At 37.5% G+C, this 16,126-nt stretch overlaps 1 protein-coding gene across 1 annotated transcript in view; it reads left to right on the top strand.

Moving 5' to 3' along the window:
• Positions 1 to 11,603, top strand: part of CYB5B (cytochrome b5 type B) — a 32,452-nt gene extending 20,849 nt beyond the window's left edge. Inside the window, exons 4-5 of the mRNA XM_081217263.1 lie at positions 4,779 to 4,807; positions 7,761 to 11,603. Coding sequence (XP_081073389.1) covers positions 4,779 to 4,807; positions 7,761 to 7,851 — 120 coding nt within the window. The 3' untranslated portion in view covers positions 7,852 to 11,603. The remainder of the gene's footprint in view (positions 1 to 4,778; positions 4,808 to 7,760) is intronic.
• Positions 11,604 to 16,126: the final 4,523 nt, after the last annotated feature.

The following is a 16,126-nucleotide window of genomic DNA, read 5'->3' as shown; positions in this document are numbered from 1 at the left end:
TGCTTGCTATTCACCAAAGAATTTTGTATGGTGGTTTCATTGTTGCCTGTTTTTTTTCCCACTAACATTTGTATTTTGTAACGTAATCTTTTGAAATAAAGCATAGAATGTAACGGCAAGATCACTCTTGAAAGACAAAATACCCTTTTCTGAGGAATCTGAAGGCTTAGTGTCTTCTTGTAATGCTTTATTTAGAAATTATGTGTAGTTTTGCAAAGCAAGATGTCAGAAGGACAAGGTAACATCTTTTGCAAATCAGCCCTCCAATGTTATAACAAGTTTTTCACTTCTTAGGTCCCAGTAGAAATTAGTGTCTGTTTTAATTTTTTTTCTTCAGTGATGTCTTATGTATCTTATAATGGGGTCTTGAGAGAGTCGTATAGAAATTTGTTTTAGCAGGTGTTTTTCATCTTTGAATTTGCCCTTATGTACAGGGAAATATTATTTATATGACTGGGCTGACTCTAGGGATTTATGCTTTATAAGACAGTAATTGTTAAACTGTATTCTCATCTAGAAAGAAATTTTAGTACATTAGAGCGTCATGAAAAGGCTGTCCTCAAGATCCACACCACATGGCCATGAAAATATTGAAATAATATACTTTAGGTTGTATGATGAACCTACAACTAAAATTTATATAGTGTTAACTAATGTTACACAGTCCATTGTATTATGGGGGGGAAATCCTTTGCAGTAGTGTTTGAAGCCCAAAGTTCCCAAGTTGTTTTTCATAAGTTTCTGGCCACATAGAAACCAAATTATTCTAAATAAAAAGCTGCAAAAACTACCAGACCACCCAAATACTCATTAAGTTTGCTGAAGGTGTCCTATGGTTTAAAATCCACTTCTTCCAATTTTAAATACTTGGAATCTCTTGGAATGGCTAACATTCAATTTAGGAATTAAAACATAAGCTTCTTATATACCTTATATTTCCCTTTTATTTAAACCTCTGAAAGTCTAAGTATAAACTCTTCAGGCTGAAGATACACGTAACGCTCTGTGTATATGTTTTAATGCATCATAACTATAATTTTGGTGCATTGCTTCCTACGTTTATGTTCTGGTGACAAAGTACCCCATTCCTTAAGCATGTGTTCTCCTCCCATGTTTTTTTCATAAACAGGGTTCATAGTGAAATCACCCCCCACTGACCCCCAAATCCCTTCGCATATGTTTGCCAATTATGACATTTCTTTATCATTCTTTTAACCACATCAGAGAGGGTTGGTACTCACGGCACACTGTCTCTCAGAAGAGTATCTGGAAGAACACACCTTTACGTACGTGCTGGAAAATAGAAACATCTCTGTGTGGTTGTGCTTCTTCAGTCTTCCTTCTTGGACGTGGGAGAATGGTATTAACTTCTCCCTAATCTTTAGAAGTCTGCTCTTGTAGGTTTTGCTAAAATGCCCTTGGGTCGGAAAATTGTGTTGAGTTAATTGAATATGACTTTAGAATTCAGGTTCATCTGATTTGAGCCTTTCAGTTCACAGGTGAGGAAACTGATTTAGCATTGAGCTTGAGGATATTAGACATAATTTCAGTTATAATCAGCTTTAATAAAAAGGTTACTCAAATATTATGAAATATTTCCTCTTGTCCTACAAAGTCCATGTTTAGTATTTGTATGTATATAAATATATTTATTTACTTATTTATTTTATGAGGGAATTAAAGGCTTAGTGAATCTTGAACTTTAGGAACCACCATACTTAAACAGTTAATTTCTGTTAATTTTGGACTAAAATCAGAGTGGACTTAAAGCAATCTGGTTGTTTGGAATTGGATTCCAGACTCATTGGAGAATAAAGAAGCATGCATATTAATCACTTGGTAAGGCTTTTGGTAGAACTCTGGATTTGAACTGCTCTCTTGTAACTAAAATCATATAGTATTGCAATTACTACTATCCATGCCAAAGATGGGGAGCAGTCACTTCTCCTGACCAATCTTGCATGTAAATTAAAATGTGGGCAAGAACATAACCAGCCAAGATACGCCTGAACACCCACAGGGGTAAATTAAAGTCAATCATAAACTGTAGGAATTTCACCTAAGCATCTGTTAGATTCAGCACAGAGCTCTGGAGTGGAAATGAGAACGGGGGAGCTGTACACGGAGAGACTGGAAGGGTGAAGATGAAGGAAGGTTTTGTGTTAATAGAACCGTCTTCTTCTTAATTTTATTAAATTAAAAATAACTTATTTGGCTTCTTTCCAAACTTGGCCGAGACACTTGGCTACAAGAGCAGCGCCTTAAAAAACTCTTTCATTTATAGTTGATCAAAAGCGGAGTCACTTTGGCATTTATTTGGCTCTTGGTATTCTAAAGAGGATAAGCTTCCTTCTCTTTTCTTTCCTAGATTGCTCTTAAAACAGGGGTTGAGGTACTTAGTTAAAAGAAGGAGAGGGAGGGAGGCAGGGAGGAAGGAAGGAAGGAAACCATGTATATTTTAAAATTTTTATTGCTTATTACGAACTATTACAATTTCAGTATATTACAGTCTTGATTCGTCTGGCCTCTCTCCCCCTCACTTTCTTCTCTCACTTGCTTACTACGTTGTCTGAGGCTCACTCTAGTTAGCACACACCAGTGCTTTTGGTTGTAAAAGAGGCTAAAAACTTTGAAATAGAGAATCCATTTATATGAACTAACGGATTTAATGTGGTTATAGGTTAAACATCATAATACATATATTACTCCGTTTTGCTTTCATGTAAGCCTTTCAGATTACCTCCGCTTTTTTTTTTAATACTAAGTCTACATTTTTTGTTCCATAAATCATTGGTATATGTGTGGATAAAGAAAGCATAAAAGACCGTGGAATTTTCTTGATAGAATTCAATTATTTCTTGGCTACTGTAGTGGAATATTTAAAAAGGCAATGTTGGGCTTCCCTGGTGGCGCAGTGGTTGAGAACCCGCCTGCCAATGCAGGGGACACGGGTTCGAGCCCTGGTCCAGGAAGACCCCACATGCCATGGAGCAACTAAGCCCCTGCGCCACAACTACTGAGCCTGTGCTCTAGAGCCCACGTGCCACAACTACGGAGCCCGTGCGCCTAGCCCATGCTCCACAACAAGAGAAGCCACCACAGTGAGAAGCCTGTGCACCGCAACGAAGACTAGTCCCCGCTCGCCACAACTAGAGAAAAGCCCCCGCGCAGCAACAAAGACCCAACACAGCCAAAAATAAATAAATAAATAAATAAGTTAAAAAAAAAAAAAAAGCTTTAAAAAGGCAACGTTGTAAGTGAGACGCACACACAGCCGTCATTACCACCCCAGCCTTCCAAATCTGCAAAACACTTGCTGTATTTCTCAAAGATTGACCGTAACATGTTTTAGCTAGCCTGACTCATTCTATTCAAGGAGAAATGTCCCAGATTGTTAACACTGGGGTCTCAAAGAAGTGTAGTAGTATCTTAATAGGATTTATCTAAAACTTTTTATTGGAAGTTTTACTTGCCTATAGGCGATTTCTTTCAAGTTTGGGGCATGTATTCATTTGCATGACAATGTTTTGGGTATATGAAATTAAAACTAATGTCATGGTCTGCTCTAAAATATCTAGGCCAGTATGTATGTAGGGTTTTTGGGAATCTTGGAGGTTACTGAAATCTGTAGTTATGTGTCCATACCTTGGCATATTATTGCATATTGGCAAAGAAGATCTTTTGGGCAGCAGTAACTTATGCTAATGGATTATTGTCCTCCGGCAGTAAGTTAGCAGGCTTTTTTGTACTATATAACTAATTAATGAAATCCATAACTTCATTTGATATTTACATAAATTGAATTTAAAAATTTAGTATCAACTTTATTAAGGTATAATTCACATGCCATCCAGTTCACCTATTTAAGCTGTATAAGTCAAGGGTTTTTAGTCTATTCAGAGTTGTGCAACCATAATCACAAATTAATTTCGGACCATTTTCATCACTCCAAAAAGAAACCACGTAACCTTTAGCAGTCATTTTCCAGTTCCCTCCCTCTACTCTTCTCCCAGCCCTAGGAAGCCACTAATCTACTTTTCTGCCTCTCAGTTTGCCTATTCGGAACATTTCATGTGAATGGACTTTATATGATACATGGTCTTTGGTTTCTTTCAGTTCACGTAACATTTAAGGTCCATCAGTGTTGTCACATGTATAAGTACCTTGTTACTTGTTACTGCCAGATTTTTGTTTTTAAGTTTATTTTGGTATTTTCCTTCCCCTAGCTCCATTCTTGCTGTTTTCATTGTGAAATAAGCCCTAAGGTCTCTAATCGTAATTATTACGATTTCAGAGAGTAAACCAGTTCACTTCTCTAAGCCACAAAGCAGTCATCTGCATGCTTTTGAGCATTTCCCAGTTGATCTCTATGTTACAAGACAGGAGTTTTTATTTTTTAACAGTCTTTTCACAAAATGTGATCTTAGCTACTGCCAGTGGCAAGCCACGGTGAACCAGGCTTACCATTGTGACTGCAAATTAGTTCATTGCAATATAGTTTGTACCAGTGGCTTTTTTTGTTTGTTTGTTTGTTTTTTACAAATAAAAAGAGTTTAGGTCATTTCTCTAAGCTTTCATTAGTGGTTCTTTACTAGGGAATACCTGTATATTATCAGAAAAAGAATTCCTAGTCCTCCCATCACATATGGATTTGTAAACATCAAATTGCATGAAAGATGAAGTTCTTCAGAGTTTGCATGACTATTCGAGAAGATTTATATACTCTGTGTTAATCTTGATTGTTTGTTTGTTTGTTTTTGAATATGCATCTTCTTCAGGACCCTCCGAAAAATAATACGTGCAAAAGGTTGGTATTCCCTTAATAGATTTCTTTATGCTCAACATACTGTGTGGCAAAGAGGTTCTTCCATAAATATACATGTGTAACATAACTTAGAGTACAGTTTGACAGCTCATTCTTTTTTGGTCAAAATAATTACAAATTCAGTAGTTCCTTAGCTTTAGCAAAATTAATTTTTACAATTTTAGTCATCTTGAGTAATCTCAAAAAAGTTCTTGCCTTGAGTAATTTTTAAATCTTGTTGTGACATAAATTAGAATCACATGTAGTAAGAGGTAAGTATGCATGGACAAGTACTACTGTTAATTCAGGCCCACAGTCTCTGTAGCTCAGCCAAGCTATGCAACTTCCACTAAAAACTTAATCTCATTTAATCCTCACAACCACTCTGCACCTACCTTACATATTATAAATGTAATAATAAATGTAAAAATGTATTATTACATTTTACAGAAGAAAAAAATTGTGTATTGCAGTCATGTTCAGGAATGTGTGCTTTCTCAAAGGTTTACTTATGCCTTGTAGTAATGTTACTAACACAGTAGTATTAGCCCTGAAAGGTATACATTTGTCATCCCTTAAGTGTCTCTACTTGAGATACAATCCTTGGCTTGTAAAAATTTATAGAGATTATATAGAGCTGTTTTATCTTTCTGAGATCCCACTTAAAGCATTTCATAGAGAGAGAGAAAATATGTCTTTTTTTTCCCATAAAAGTACCATGTCTTTTTTGTTTGAGGTGATGGACAGAATATTTTTAAAAAGTGGAAATTAAAGGAAACTGTTAGTAACTTCAGCTTTCTTAATATTAAGGATTTATGCTCATCTAAAAGCTCCATAAAGAATTTGAAAATACAGGCCATAAACTTGCAGTAGACTTACACTACACTTAAAACTGATTAAAAATTACTATGTAGAATACATGAAGAATTTTTACAAATCAATTAAAAAATAACTTAGTAGAATATGAGAAAAAGACCTAAACAAGCACCTTACAGAAGAGGAAGCACAAATATAAGCATATGGGAAAAAAAGGTTTAATTTCATTTGTCATCAGAGAGATGCAGATTAAAATCATAGGGTATATTTCACACCTGCCAGATTGGTGAAAATTTTTAAAAATTCTAAAAATAAGAGTTGTTTAGGAAGTGTATTACCAATATTCTTAGGCCCTCTTTAGGGTCTTAGGGAGATGTAAATGGGTACAATCCCTGTGGAAAACAATTTGGCATTATCAAGTAAATTTGACAATATAATAACTTCTGACCCAGCAGTTGCATTTCTAGGAATATATACATAATCAAGAGACATGTGTGTGCAAGTATACCAGTGAACACGTACTAGAATGCTCATAGCAACATTATTCAAGATATTAAAATATTGGAAACAACCCAAATAACCACTCATTAGTAAAATGAATGAATTCATTCTGGGATATTCATATAGTGGAATACTTCAAAGCAATAAAAATAACTGAGTCACAACTACGTGCAATAACCTGAATAAATCTGAATGAAGAGCGTTCTGTCTTATGGCCAGGTAGTTGCTGTTGAATCTGTATTTCCTTTGGTGCAGTATAGGTGCGTTTCCTCTGGTTGTGTTCTCAGTGGCCGTAAAGTTACAAAGGATTATATGAGGATTGGTGGTCAACCATTCTCAGTCTTGTGCACTGAAGACTTTATCTTCCGTGTTTTGAACTCTTTTGTCCCTTGTGGCTGCTCTGGAAGATACCTGAATTCATTACTCTTCTGGGGAGATTACTTTTTAAGTTTCCCTGTGCCATATTGCTGTTGTACATACTGACCCACTTGCTTGTGTCTTTAAACAAAGCTACCTGGCTGACATTCTAAACTTGTCCAGAACAGCTTTCTGCCATACTTAAATGTACAAAGTGCTAGGCATGTTTAGGCAAAGAGAATCATTTTTATTATTGAACCTCAGCTGGTTTTTTGGGCTTCAAAGCCTTTTAATACCTAGACTGCATATGTCATAAGTGGAGGGGCAGCCAGGTCATTTGGATCATGGAAGAATTAGACCTTAAAACTAGCAGAGCTAATAAGCTCTGTTAGAGAAGAATGATCTTTTCAGCTGTGTGGCTTGCGGGATCTTAGTTCCCCAACCAGGGATTGAACCTGGGCCACCGCAGTGAAAGCGCAGAGTCTTAACCGCTGGACCGCCAAGGGAATCCCCAGGAAGGATTATTTTAAGGAGAGTAATGACTGTCCTGAAACTCTGAGGAAAGATTCTTACAGGACTTTTTAAGCCAACTACCATTTATTAAACTTTATTAGAACTATCAGTATGTTGTGTGTGTGCATGTGTGTGTGTCCTTATTAGTGTCTGAACTTAAGTAGGGATTAAGAGGATGGGAATCAGGATAGGAATCAGACTGCTTGACCAACTTCCCTTTGTGATTTTGGGAGCAAAGCTTGTATTTCATATATAAAATGAGAATAATAATACCTATTTCATAGGATTGTTGTGAGGATTAAATTTTAAAAATACACGTGGGGCAGATGTAATATCATCAACAGTTGTATTAGGTATCATTGGTTCTAAATTTATAATTATATACATAAAATGGTGGCTTTTTCCTGCTCAAAGATGTTAATTGTAGAATATGTGAAAAAGCATGAAGAAAAATTTAAACTCTCCATAATCCCGTAACCCAGAAATAACCACTTTATGTCTTTGTGAAAACGTATATACTGAGGTGTGTATGTTTTTTTGGTATTACACCATACATTCCATTTTTAATTCTTTTAAAATTATTGTTTAACTTCAATCCAGATCTTTGGATTTTTTTTTATTTCCCCAAGTAAAATTCTTTGCTATAAAAATATTAAAATGTGAAAAATGTTTAAAATATTAAAATGTGAATGTTGAAAGATAGGGTACATTTGGTATGAAATGTTCACGATTTTATTGCTTCTCCCTCCTACCCCCCCCAAACGTCTAGCTACTGGTCGTATTGGATCTTCCCCATCGTAGGTGCTATTCTCTTAGGTTTTCTGTATCGTTACTACATGGCGGAGAGCAAGTCCTCCTGAAGAGACCTTGTTGAAGTCTGGAAAGCACATCTACTTGGGAGTGAGAACTAGACACTTGTTTGGAGGCTGCAGCGGTGCCCTCTTCTCGAATCCTGCCAATTGTATTCTTCTCCCTCGGACCCCAGACTGTTGGCCAGACATCCACCTCAGCCCTGGGGCCAGTGTCCAAGTCATTTCTCAGAGTCTTGCTCTCAAAGCACCTGCTCATTGTGTCCTTGCCTTTGTTTCCTCTCTTTACTCTTTTCCACGAGCACCTTTATGTTTCAAAACTTTCTTTTATAATTATAATCTATGTATCCTAGTGACATTGCCCTTCGGTAAAATTGCCTGCTTTCCAATACTTTGAATGCACATTCGACATACTTAACAGGGCTTCACACTCTGGTTTTGAAGCTTTTCTTTTTCCCTTTTTCTTTTAAGTAAATATTATTTTAAAAATTACAACTTAATTATCATAAGAGGTTTAATTCATGAAGTCAGGTTGCACACCTGCGACTTAAAACACAACTGCAGAATGATCTTGTTCCTTGTTTATATTTGTTAAAACTGAGTGTAGCAGGGAGCCCTTGCCACCTCCTAAGGCCACCAAATGGTGCTGGGCAGAACTCTGCTTCCTTTTTGTTTATGGGGAGTGGAGAGAAACAGGAAGAGATGAATTGGGATGATAGAATGATGAATTCATGGTAATCTTTCTTTTGAAAAATATTGAAAAACACTACTTTTAGGACAGGAGTTTAGAAAAAGCACCAAAAACTTTATCCTTTACTTTGGCACCAGTTCCTAGCCATCTTTTTTCTTTTCTTTTTTTTTTTTTTTTAAACCCCTTACCATCTTGTATTGGTAAAATATAAAGTATGTGTTTAGAGCTTTACAGTTTTGTTAAAGGATTTTGCTCTTTTTTTGTTTATCAACTGGCAATTTTTTATTCCCCTTTTTACAGAAGTAAGCAACTCCAAATTGATCAAAGGTACAGTATTTAATCTTCTGTTTGCCCCAGTAAAATAACTCCCGTGGTAAAGCGGCATTCAGAGGGGGTAGATTGGGACAAGAGAATGTTTTCCATTTCATGTGTATTTTACCTCCATGGCTCCAATTTGTGGTTTTGTTGTTTTTTCCATTGAGAATAAAAAACTGGTAGTTTTTTTTTTTTTTTTCTCAGATGACTGTTTCATTGAGGAGTAGGTTATTATTTAGAGTTATGTTACTGTTTCTCCTTGGTTCGGACTTTGTGTATTTGACTGCTTCCCCCCACCCCCCCGCCCCGTGGAAGCACCTGAGGAGGCCGTCCACTGGGAGCTTTCTGCCGACAACTGTGGTGATTTTTCTTCCCATCCTTTGAGGATGACCAGTCTACTCTGAGCCATCGTCACATGCAGCAGGAAGCAGTGTGGTTCAGGAAGGACCATGGGCACTGCTCAGCATCCTCCCCTATTCCTGCTTGCCAGGCACTTGACAGGGCAGGAAGCTACACAGCACACCAGTGTCTGCCCATGCAAACTATTTAAGAAAAAGTTCAACCCAGGTCTTGTATCCTGTGATTTAGCAGTTGAGTGAATTCACAATTTGTAAAAATCATGTTAACCTGCTAATCGCACACTTGGTTATGACATTATGGAGAAATTTTAGGGGCATTCTGGCTGACTTATATGTCAGGGATATGGGTACATTTTTTAAACATATCTTTTTTTTTTTTTTTTGATGTGGCCCATCTTTTAAAATCTTTATTGACTTTGTTACAATATTGCTTCTGTTTTATGTTTTGGTTTTTTGGCCACAAGGCATGTGGGATCTTGACTCCCCGACCAGGGATCGAACCTGCACCCCCTGCATTGGAAGGTGAAGCCTCAACCACTGGACCGCCAGGGAAGTCCCTAAAACTTATATCTTTAGAAAATGTTTTGTATGTATTATGAGATGCCACTGTAAGACAATTTATTGAAAGAAAAATCTTTGGTTATTGTGTAACAGAGGTGGTGTGACTTGATGCTCCTCCAGGAAGGCAAGGAAGAGTTGCCTTGAATAAGAATTGATATGTAATTGCTGTAATCATTAAGTTGCATGATCACATGGGCCCACACTGGGATAGAAAAGAAGAACAAAGGAGTATTGAGGAGCTGGAAAGGGAACATTCAAGCTGAAACTAAGCCAGAAGATAACTTGGGTCAATTAAAAGTACGTTGGCAGTCCCCAAAACTGAATGAAAAACATCTGGCTTAGAAGAAATGTTAAAGAACGATATTCTTAAGTAAAATTTGTGTTTTTTTGATATTTTTAGGGTAAAGACCACTGCAAAAGGTATGTTTTTCTATTTCATATTGGTTTTCTTTTCCTGTTTATATCTGGACTTGTTTTTGTTCAGAGCCAGAGGAAAAGATTTTCAGACTTCGTCTCAACCATCCATGAAATCCATCCAATACCCAGGGCTTCTTTTGATCTCCTGCTAATATCATGTCACTTTGTATTATAAAAACCACTTTTGGGTCCATTTACTATTATTCTGCTGCCTACATAAACAACCAGGTAGAGCTTGTGTGAGTTTGCAGAGGTTTTTTTCTAAACAATAAAGTAATATAGTATGTTAGCCGAATCCCTCAAAAAGGACTTTTGTTTTAAGAAGTAGACAGGAATTCTCGAAACAGGCTTGACATTGGTGGGTTGTGAAAACCCCTCTGGAGAGACAGTGGAGCCAGTCCCTGTTGGCCGGCCAGGCCTCCTGGGATGTCTCTGGGGTGTTTGATTGTTTATTCCCAAGGAAGGCTCACTGCTGCCGCTCACCATACTGTACACATAATGGCTGGAGAGCACAAGAGGAGGAGATGAGGGGAAATTAGTGCCCCCAAAATAGGGATGTTAGTGCTGGGTCCCCAAATTTCCTGCCCCTGTCTCTCAGGAATTGGTTTTGGTTTCCAAATGACTTACATCTGTAAAGACAGGAAAGTGGTACAGATAAAGTTTATACTGTGTTTAGTTCTAATTTGACCACTTAAGCAGCAACAAAAATGCATTACAACCTATAATTTGAGCCGTAAAGTTCTTTCAGCCATTGTCACAAATCCACACGTTGTGAAATAAGAATATTGTTGAGTATATACTCAGTTCCCAAGTGGAGCAGTGAAAAATGCTTTACAGGCCAGATATATTATTACTTACATACTATCTCATGCTTAAAATCTTAAGTGATACCTATCTGATTAAATTCCATTTTAGAAACGCAGAACTTTAATGTTCATTACTTCCTTCTCCAGGAGGAATGGATTCAGACATGTCTTGTCTCAACAGGAGATTGATCTTTTTTTTTTCTTCTTCTTTTTTTTTAACCATCTCGTTCTTTTGCCAAATACCACAGAAGTAATGGGAAGTTTAGTCACATTTGATGGTTGTGCCCTAGAAGAGCTTGGGTTTGGAATTTGTGGGGGTGATCTCAAAGGGAGGTTTCAAGAGAGGTATTTGTCAAGTCACCTACCCTATATCCAGCATCCCACTCATGAATTTTAGGAGCTGCTTTGTGCCTATACCTATACTCTACATTTGCTATTTAGTCAAAACATTATTATGATTATTTAATTTCCTTTTGACTTCACCCTCTGAGCAAGTAATATTAACATTCCTTTTGTGTATTCAGTAATGAAGTTTGTTTACCTATTTTATTTCAGCATATTTTGAACAAAGATCTTTGTCTCTTTCTGCTGGAATGTGCACACAGTGAATGTTTGTTAGAACTACACACAATAAAGATACTGTTTTCCTTTTCTCTCCCTGACTACAGTTATTTTTTTTTTTTACATTTATTTAGCTTTGCTCTTATATTTTATTTTTTGGCTGCATTGGGTCTTCGTTGCTGTGTGCAGGCTTTCTCTAGTTGAGGCGAGTGGGGGCTACTCTTCGTTGCAGTGCACGGGCTTCTCATTGCAGTGGTCCTCTTGTTGCAGAGCACTGGCTCTAGGTGCGCGAGCTTCAGTAGTTGTGGCATGTGGGCTCAGTAGTTGTGGTTCGTGGGCTCTAGAGTGCAGGCTCCATAGTTGCTTAGTTGCTTAGTTGCATAGGAGCTTAGTTGCTCCATGGCATGTGGGATAGTCCTGGACCAGGGCTAGAACCCGTGTCCCCTACATTGACAGGCGGATTCTTAACAACTTTGCCACCAGGGAAATCCCTACAGTTATTTAAAAAAAAAAAAAAAAAATTTTTTTTTTTTTTTTTAAGTAGAAATGTTGGTCCTGTAATTCTCAGGTGTTCTGGAAGAAAAGAATTTGAGAAGCATAAAAGTCACCTGTATCTATGCTACTACTGGGTTTAGTGTAACTGGATGGGGAGTTCCGCAGTTTTTCAGGATTCTTACTGCTGCTCTTTCCTTGACGTGAGTTGCGCATTTGATAATCCTGAGAGGCAGAAATCCAGACTTTTGCTGTACTAACAGATGTGAAGTGGCAATCAGGTAGACAGGTTGGGAGTTCTGTTTTTACTGAAACCATCTGGTAAAGAGAAGCCAGTTCAAGGTAATAATATATTGTTATCTGTAATGCCAGTCTTCAAATGGTTGTTTTTCTTGGAAACAGCTAAACTGTTGGGGAGAATTATACATTGAGATCGAAGTTCTAGTGACTATGTTAATAAAACAAGGTAAATAAACGATTTGTATAATTACCTTTAAAACATACTGATAGCATTCTAACATTACCAATGAGACATCGTTCCTTAGGGCTTGGTTATTTCACTATCACATGAATTGAGGATTACTAACAGGAAAGGAAAGTCCCATTCTTATTACTAGTGTTTGAATCTAATCTTTAACCTTCAATCATAATAATTCACATCACTCTTCCTGATGCTGAGTATTTAGCAGGTACTTGACAAATCCTGGTTGATTCCTGAAAACTTTAGGTTGAAGATTGTCATTTCAACTATGTAAATTTAAGGTAAGAAACACCTTGCCTTAAATTAAGAAACAAATGCAAATACAAATGCTGTTTGTTACAAGTGTGACAAGTGGCATTTTTGATGCATCAGTGCCAGTCTCAGAGCAGTTTCCTATTGTTTGTCCCTGGTTCTAATCTCTGTGACTGAAACACCATGGACCTGGAAAGAGAAACTTTTTTTTTTTTTTTTTTTGGCGGTACATGGGCCTCTCACCGTTGTGGCCTCTCCCGTTGCGGAGCGCAGGCTCAGCGGCCGTGGCTTACAGACCTAGCCGCTCCATGGCATGTGGGATCTTCCCGGACCGGGGCACAAACCTGTGTCCCCTGCATCGGCAGGCGGACTCTCAACCTCAACCACTGTGCCACCAGGGAAGCCCGAGAAAAAATTTTAAACCCAGCTTCCTGAATTTCATTTTTCTTTAGAGAAGCTTACTTTTGGGATCTTTTTTTTCTAGTTTCCTCATCAAAGTTTTTCAGAAAAGGAGGTGGCATTACTTACAAAACAATAGGATGATGTCCACAGTAAAAATGAATCTTCTCACAAACCTGCCCACTCTGATTTATTACCCAAGAAATCTAACAAGGAGCAGCACAGGAAAATGAGCTTTCTAAGACTTCCAATGTGACCCCCTTTTTCTTTCCTGAATCTTTTTTTTTAGGTGTTTTTTGTTTGTTTGTTTTTAGTTTTTGAGTTTTTCCTACACTCGTTCTGCTCCATCTTGCCCCTTTAAACTGCATACTCTGTCTCATGGTTTACTAATAAGTGACACCTTAGCCACGCTTCTCTTCACTTTTAAGTAGTATGGTCCAAAAATGTACCCACTAGCCTGTTGTGGAAGACATTTGGAAGAAATTAAGCTGATTTGTTTTTAAGCCAGACCATGCATGTAAACTAGTGCAGTTCTGTTTGAACATCTTTATTGACCTTCATTTAGGGCTAAAAGTCTACCACTGGACCTTTCATGTATGAGTCAGTAAATTTGCTTTTTGTCTTAAGCTAGTTCAGATTTCGTTTTTAAAACATATCCTAACTACAGTGGCCTCTGCAGCTTACCTGACCTTAAAATGCCTGCCTTGGTAACAAAGGGTTCTGCCTCTCCAAGTATACCTAAGCTCTCATAGGGCAGAGACTCATTTTTTTATTCTGTGCTAAGTCTCTTTGCAAAGAAGAAATATTCTTTACTTAAAAAAGATACACACTCATTATTTTTGTCATAGAATAAGATACATAAGTAAGGAACCTATTTAAGCTAACAGGTAAAAGGAAACTTGTTACGAATCAGTTATGAATGAGCATCTGATGGAACTCAGGGTTAGGAAGCACAACTGGACCTCATGAGAACTAGGACCAGGAATCAGAAGACCAATAGAAATCAAGGTGGCTACATTAGTTTCCAGTCCAAACCTCTTATGGAAATTAATTCTTAGAAGTGAGAATATACTTGGCTAGATAGTATCAAGAGTGTCCATTTCTGATCCCATCAAGGGCAGGGGGACCCATTCCTCAGCTTTGAATTGGCGAGGTGGATCATAGGGGAAGCAGATACCCAAGGCAGATGCTGTTATCACATACTTTGTGTTTTTTGTTTAAGTGTCTTCATTAATGGACTATACAACTTCTGAAGGAAGCATCTTTGCATCCCTCAGGGTGCCCTGCTTTATGCTGGGCCATAGGAAGGGCTAAGCATATTCAGTATGGTTTATCATGCTGTGTCTGAACGAACAACCTATCCAAATTTGTTTAATTATCTGGGACTCCTAAGTAGAATTCTGAGATGAATCCCAATGCTGCCCACATCACTAACAACCGAAAAACCTCATTGACTCCTGCATCCCCACAAACCCATTCTGTTTTCTCTGTAAATAAATTCAGCTGCCAGTATTTATTGGTTTCACAGAAATATTTTAAATGAACTTTAATTTTTAGAGCAGTTTTAAATTTAGAAAAATTATGACAATAATGCAGAGAGTTCCCATAAACTTAGCACCCGGTTTCCCCTGTTACTAGCATCTTAAACATTAGTGTGGTACATTGGTTACAGTTAATGAACCAGTATCAGTACATTATTATCAAAGTCCACAATTTATTCATACTTCCTCAGTTTTTACCTAATGTCTTTTTTTCTGTTCTACTTTTACACTTAGTCATCATGTTTTCTTTGCCTCCTCTTGACTGTGACAGTTGCTCAGACTCTTGTTTGTGATGACCTTGACTATTTTGAATATTAGTCAGGTACACCGTAGGATGCCCTCAATTGGAACTTGATATTTTTCTTATAATTAGACTGAGGTTATAGGTTCGGTTGGGGTGGGGGAAGCCTCTAGATGTAATTTGTTATTATTGCATCATATCAAGGGTATATACTATCAATATGATTTATGAGACTGACCTTGATCAAAAGGATGGGGTAGTGTTTATTAGGGGTTTTTTGTTGTTGTTGACGTTAGTTGATTTACAATATTGTGTTAGTTTGTAGGTGTACGGCAAAATGATGTGAGATATATATATATATATATATATATATATATATATTCTTTTTTCAGATTCTTTTCCATTATAGGTGTTTATTAGGTTTCTTTTCTATAAAGTTACTCTTTGGAAGGAATTTTCCATACTGTTTCATATTAGGAGGAAGTTACTATGGGCAGCCCACACTTAAGGAGTAGGGAGTTTCGCTCCACCTCCTTGAGGGTGGAGTATCTACATAAATCATTTGGAATTCTTCTGTATGGGAGATTGGTTCATAGAATTTTTTTTTTAAGTTCTCATCACAAGAAAAAAATTTTTATAACTGTGTGGTGATGGATGTTAACTAAACTTATTGTAATCATTTCACAGCATATACATATATCAAATCATGATGTTGTACACCTAAAACTAATACAACGTTATACGTCAATTATTGGTTATCTATTTTATACATATTAGTGTGTATATGTCAGTCCCAATCTCCCAATGCATTCCACCCCCTACCCCCTGCTTTCCCTCCTTGATGTCCATATATTTGTTCTCTATATCTGTGTGTCTATTTCTGAGTTGCAAACTGGTTCATCTGTACCATTTTTCGGTTCATAGAATTTTATACTTGATAAATATTGATTTTTTTTTTTAAATTTATTTATGGCTGTGTTGGGTCTTCGTTTCTGTGCGAGGGCTTTGTCTAGTTGCAGCAAGTGGGGGCCACTCCTCATTGCGGTGCATGGGCCTCTCACCGTCGCGGCCTCTTTTGTTGCGGAGCACAGGCTCCAGACGCGCAGGCTCAGTAATTGTGGCTCATGGGGCTAGCCGCTCCGCGGCATGTGGGATCCTCCCAGACCAGGGCTCGAACCGGTGTCCCCTGCACTGGCAGGCAGACTCTCAA

This window comes from Mesoplodon bidens, assembly GCF_964165515.1.
Source record: "Mesoplodon bidens genome assembly, chromosome: 18".
Classification (NCBI taxonomy): Eukaryota; Metazoa; Chordata; class Mammalia; order Artiodactyla; family Ziphiidae; genus Mesoplodon; species Mesoplodon bidens.
Note: the sequence above shows the minus strand (reverse complement) of the source record. Positions and strands in the feature narration are given on the sequence as shown.